General features: G+C 37.5%; 1 protein-coding gene across 1 annotated transcript in view; it reads right to left on the bottom strand.

The window, feature by feature from the left end:
- The window catches only part of zc3h15 (zinc finger CCCH-type containing 15), a 68,275-nt gene extending 61,935 nt beyond the window's left edge, over positions 1-6,340 (bottom strand). Inside the window, exon 1 of the mRNA NM_001016105.2 lies at positions 6,158-6,340. Coding sequence (NP_001016105.1) covers positions 6,158-6,235 — 78 coding nt within the window. The 5' untranslated portion in view covers positions 6,236-6,340. The remainder of the gene's footprint in view (positions 1-6,157) is intronic.
- Positions 6,341-6,696: the final 356 nt, after the last annotated feature.

Here is a 6,696-nt window from a genome sequence, read left to right as displayed (position 1 = left end):
ATATGAAAGTCTAATGTTTATCAGTACATTACAGAAAATAATGAACTTTATCACAATATGCTAATTTTTTGAAAAGGACCTGTATAAAAAACACAAGAGAAAAGGATGCCGCACTCACAGGTCTTAGTGAAAAAATAAAGAAAATTTATTATGTCAGACTAACGTTTCGGCAGTATCCACAGCCTTTCTCAAAGTGAACAAACATCACAGCAAACCTACTATTAAACCCAAAATGGCGCCAAAATTCTGCTAGTGACGTCATGTGCAGTGCAATTAGTGATTTCCCACCCACTTAGTGCAAAACCAAATACAAGAGACTAAAAATTTTTTTTTAAAATTAACCATAAAGAAATAGACAAGGCAAATACAAAATATAGTTAAGATTCAGTGCGGAGAATAAGCAAAAGAACAGAAAGAATAGAAGTTACCACCTGTCATAGCTGAACTGCAACTCCCACTCGCTCATCGTATAGACGCTTTGGGAAATTCCTGTGCGCTCACATAAAGGGATTCACTTAATATCAAGAACAGGGCTTATTTAAAGGTCCCCTACTGGATCCATAATGTTTTAATGCCTGTCCATTATCGAGCGCTGACTTCTGGGCGCCGTACCCAGGACGTCGGAGTCTCCTCCAGAGGTTTGGCACATACGGGTTACCATGGTAACCAAAGCGCTATAGCGCTTATTACTAGTCCCTGCTGTTTTGATTTGTAGTCAGCGGGGATAGCGGAGTACATACTGCGAAGGGGAGAGTGTGCCACATATTCTATTCCGGAGGTCCGGTGTCCGTTCATTGTGTTAATGTAAACTGGTTACTATGGTAACCAGAGCGCAATAGCGCTTGTTACAATAGGAGGGGGAGCTATGTATACCACATACTGGGGCGAGTGTGTTAAATGGGGTTCCGTGTGCCACGATCTTACCACCAGGTAGGTGGCTAGGCAAAGAATTGATCATGGATCCCACTGCAGGGAATTGGGGTGTTTGGATATTTGGGGTAAATCTGCAAACCGTGCAAGCTGCCATTCATCATAGCAGCGTACACGGTACAGATAAGACCCTCTGCTTCATACAGGCTGCCATTTATCTTAGCAACATATATGGAGCTGTTAATCACCACAACCCTTTTTTTAGGTATAAACCAAACACGGAACCCTAGTTTTTTGTATCACTTTCGGTCTCCCAATAATGTAATCTAGTGTGACATATTGTAGGGCGTTATGGAAAAATAGGGACGCATGGTTATTGCATCAGTTAGTGTTATATTTAGCATGATGGGAGTGTATGTTGCCTACAGCACAGGTGGATTTAAGAAAAGAATATAGATAAGAAATGTAAAGGACATATAAGACACAGAGTATCCTAATCATAAGACAAGTATCAGTCATATAAAATATAAGTTGTAACAGGTATCCAAGTATCACCTTTATGTTACTAAAAACTGTAACAATGTACGTATCCATTAGAGTAGGTGCTATATATATTAGATAGGTATGTGATATATATATATACCTATCTATCTATATATACCTATACATATATATATACCTATACATATACATATATATATATATATATATATACACACACACATACATACATATATTCTGTTGTGTGACAATTAAAAAAGTTGCAGTTTTCATGTGACAAAATAAAGTCACGGTTTTCTCGTGTTTTCTGCATATTTTTCTGCACATTTTTCCCCCCATTCGTGGTTTTTTATTCTGATCTTTTGATAAGGCTGACATATTTGGAAATGAGTATAGTCGTAGTAAAAAAAAAACAAAAAAAACTATAAAACCCCAAAAATCCAAATGTAAAAAAAAACCCTCTTGAAACGCCACTTATAAAAAGTGACTTCCATCTAAGTAGGCCACACATGCAGAGACAGCTTTACAGTTTCAGACTCAAGCACATTTCTTCACACAAAAATGACATTGTGTCAGCCTTATCTCTTAGCATTATAACCCCTCCCTCTAAATGTACAGTATTTCAGTGTCTCAATTACAGCAATAGATCTTGTATACTATGGTGTAGCCTGCCTGCTGCCAACAAGAACGCCATTCAACCTCAGATTGAGTAAACAGTGGTTTAATCACAGCTGGAGGGCCATCCACCTGATGCACTCAAGCTGTCACAGATCAACTGACCAGCTTTGAATTTAAACAGTTGTGGCGTTGTGACAGATGAAAGGACAACTGCTCACATTATTCAATAGCATATATGAGAACTGCCTGCACTCTTGCCTATAGACAGTTATTCAGCAAAAGTTGGAGGGACAAGTTCTGATTGCTATTGAATAACTATAGAAGAAACATGTGTCTCCGTGTGAGTAGGTGGTTCTCCAGCTGATATAGAATAAGAACTGGCTGCAACTTTGGCAGGAGTTAGTTCATGAGATACAGGACTGCTGCCTGCTATGTACTATTGGATAATTACATGTTCCTCATTGTGAGAAGGTAATAAAGCAGCTGTTACAGCAGCGGCACTATTGCTTGGAGGTAGATCAGGGACAGCTGGAGGGTCATCTTCATGTGCAGATATTACAAAAAAAAAATCGTATGCCACATGGGCAGGTGCCCCCCTTGCTGTTAAAGAACAAACCATTGGTTAAAGGTGCTTAATTAAGGGCAATGTTTTGGGGCATACCCCTTCATCAAGCATACCAACCATTGCAATGAAAGTGATTGATACTCATCAATTAACTGTGAGACTATTTAGTCATTCAATCTCCTCTACCACTGGTGACTAATCTCCTTCAAATTATTCTTTTTGGAGCACTTGGAAACCTAAAAAAAAATGCTAAAAACTGTGCTGTGTTCAATTTTTTTATAATCATGTAGACTCATATAAGGATAAGTGAAAAATCATGGCATACCGCCCCTTCAATAAAACTAAATAACCCTCTGTTATGACACTGTTAAGACATTTACTAAAGCCCAGTATATATTCATACATATGTATAATACACACACACACATATGAATGCTGCTGCCTAGTTACGGTTATCCACTTTAGAACAATTCGTTAAAGGAGAAGGAAAGGCTAATAAAGAGTTAATCTCAAGCTGCAGACATACCTTCAGTTCATTCAATAGTGCCCTAAAGTCTCTCCCATATTTCTCCTGTTCAGATGATCAGAAGCCTCATAGGAAAAAAAAAAACACTGAGCTCTGTAAAGAAAATAATCCCATAATGCCACGCTCCTGCACCAAGACCAGTGTACATGGGCAGTTAGTAAGACTATGAGAAAACTTCCTGCTGATTGGCTCAGATCACACATTCCTAAGGGGGAGGGAGTTCTTAGCATTCTTGAAGGAGGAGAAAGCAGGAGAGGGGAGAGAGCTGTCCAGACTCTGGCACAGGAAAACAGACAAGAAATCCTGTTTCTTTTGAAATAGAACTCAGTGCAACGTTTCTGTGAGTGCTTATGGCTCAATTTACATAGACCTTTCTGATAAAGTTTACTTAGTTTCTACCTTTCCTTCTCCTTTAACCTCCAAAATTAATTCCCAAATTATTGTTACTGGGAAAACCTATAAGCAACATCAAACCCCCAAGACAAAGATAACAAAAAATAAAATCATTGAATACAGAAACAAAGGAGGCAAATTTATGATGTGCAGAAAAGATCCCACAAGGTAACAAACAATATACCAAAGAAGCTAATAACTGTATACACAACACCTCACCTGCATAATTATGCAATAATGCATAAGGTGGCATTGCGCTTTACCTATGGCAATTTCTACTGCCCGCAAGGGAAAGGGATTTTTGTCATCAAAGATAAGAAGTGGCTCCATTTGTCATTGCCAAGAGTTATTTGAATCACCTTACCCAAGACTATATTCTTGAAGATGCTTCCTGCATGAAATCTCACTCCCTAATCTAAGCAAGGAGCACTAATTAACTTTGGAGTGAAATATATGTCATCATCACTTTACATAGGAAAATCTTAGCGTCTATTGGTATATATCCAAATTACTAAATATTTACAATTCAGCTATAACATCTTTCAGACCTCCTGAGATGATAGTCTGCATAAAGACTATTCCAATGTGATTTCCTTTGCCAATTAGGATGCTAAAATACTGCTGATGGCTACGTTGATGCCAACAGGGCATTTGATGGATGTGTATGATGGTTGTACAGATGCAAAACGATGACTGCCTTAAGCAGTGACAAAATGTTTGTAAAATGTGTAAAGCAGAGCTCCTCTTTTATTTCCAACATTTCTTTTATTGATCATTCAAAAAAGTAAACTGAATACAGTGCAATACAACAGGTGTACTTATTGCTAGTTTTTCAATAAAGTTTAATACAACAATTTAATTGTGGTGCTTTCTCCTAATAGAGATACAATATAAATGTATGGTTGTAAAGCTAAGCTCCTCTACAATGGCCTCAAGGCCACAACAATGGTCAGTGTCACCATGAACAACACATTCTACTCCACAGACTGAAGGGCTTAGGTTGAGGGTAGCAGAGTAGAAAATAGCTTTTTATATGATATCCTTCTGTTGGCAAATCTTACCTCTTCCCCACCACTGCATCGGATCTCAAATTAATTTGGAAAATGTAAAGGGATGGCCATTAACTAGAGAAAATCCCTCATATTCCCACCAATCTCATGCCCTGGGAATGAAGGATTTTTCTGAGAGAGGAAGTCAGATACCCTAACAACATGTTTACAAAAAAGGAGACAAGAAACCCTGTGTTTCTTTTGATAGAGGACTTTTGATAGAGTGCAGTGTTTCTGTGAGTGCTTATGGCTGTATTTACATAGACCTTTCTGATAATGCTTACTTAGTTGTTACCTTTCCTTCCCCTTTAAAAGACAAGGAAAGTACCAATCACTGGGGTACCTATTTTTTAGTGATCAATTACTATTGCTTAACTATTTCGTCAGGCTAGTGCTATTTTAAAGGGGTTTTTCACCTTTGAATTAAGAACTTTCAACTGGTCTTCGTTCTTGATGGTTTTTGGGTTATTTATTTACTTATTTAGCAGCTTTCCAGTTTGCAATTTAAACAATCTGGTTGTCATGCATTGACTGGAATCCAAATAGGTGAAGGCCTGAATAGAAAGATTAGTATTAAAAAGTAGCAATAGCAATAAATTTGTAGCCTTACCACGGATTTTTCAAGCGTTTGCCGAAATACGCAAGTATTTGCACAGCAACCTATTCCTATGTATACACAAAGGCAGCTGCCAGACCTAGCGGAAATACGCGGCTTTTTTTACTATTTCGCACTATTAGCACCATGGAAACGGGATTTGCTACATCACCAGTACTAGGCTGAAAAACGCCATAGTCAGGGGCTGTGTGGCTTGTTCGGCGTTTTTAGGCTGAGAAAATATGCAGCGTAAAAACGCCACGTGTTGCATCAGCCTAAGGCAAATAATTAAAAACCAAAGGCTAATTGAAAAGTTGCTTAGAATTAGGATCGCTATAAAATACTAAAAGTTACCACCCCTTTAACGGAGAAGTACGTTGGGATAAACTCCTAAAAGCACAATTCAACAATCTTTACCTGCTTGCCAAGGCCCCTCTAGCAGTCCAGGACCACACATATGTAAAGTAAAGCTGCCCAGGATTGTGCACATGTGCAATAAAGTAAAAATCTGAATTTTTGATATACTTTTCATTTGAAGGGGCCACTGGGTAGCAGCCGAACATAGTGGTGATAATATGGATAAAAATTACAAAAAGTAATAGCAATACTAATGTCACATAAACAGTTTTTTTTTTTAATGCTATTATTACAATAATCAGCTTTTCTTAAGAATTGTACTATTCCCTGTAATCCAAAAACCATCCTTTCCTCCTTAGCCCTTATTGTGCTGGCCAGCCTTTACAGTATTCTTAGGTCTTTTAGGTTTCGAAATTGAAAAGACTATTGTTATTTTTGTATCATGGGAAAAAATGCTTTGCTTGTTATAATGTACTTATATTATAAAATGTTTCAAGAACGTATAATTGCTACAGGCATCAAAAATCCTACCATTATTAAGTCAGGAGGGTAAGGGAAATTGTCTTTTTTTATTTAATATTTTTACAGAGACTCCGGCGAGGAAGGCCATGTTAACTCGCAACTAAATCTAAAAAAACGTAACATGTATGCGTTTATTACAAACACAATACATATACGATTACCTCAATAATTTTTTCTTTTTTCTTTTGTTCAGTTTTCTTGCCGCTTTGCGGTGCTGCCGGCGCTTTCTTAGGCGGCATTATAAGACACGCTGCACTAACCCAACGTTACTCGTGGAAAAAACATTCGCTTTACGGCGCAATACAGTGCTCAATTGACGTAATTTCCCGTCTAACTATCGTGAGATTTCGCACGACATGATAACAAGAATCAACTTTGTGCGTTCCGTTTACGTAATAAAAATGTAGCATTTACCAAATAATATAATTCTTTTAGTTTTGATTTTTGCTATAAAACAAAATAACGTTACATCTGGGAAAATAATGTGGATAGCGTGGAATTTGTAACTGTTTAATGGAGCAGGTGTTTTATACAGGTGTGGGATTTGGTTTATTGGTGTTGGCTTATAAATAGTGAACGTTTTGGGTTTTTTTTTAATCAATTTTCTGTATTCAGATGATTAGTTCCTCGCTCCCAATCAACTATGAACCACTTTGTCGTTACGTTTAGAAGTATGAATTAGTTTATAAAAATTTAAGAA

This window comes from Xenopus tropicalis, chromosome 9, assembly GCF_000004195.4.
Source record: "Xenopus tropicalis strain Nigerian chromosome 9, UCB_Xtro_10.0, whole genome shotgun sequence".
NCBI classification, from domain to species: Eukaryota; Metazoa; Chordata; class Amphibia; order Anura; family Pipidae; genus Xenopus; species Xenopus tropicalis.
This window is presented reverse-complemented; position numbering and strand designations above follow the sequence as displayed.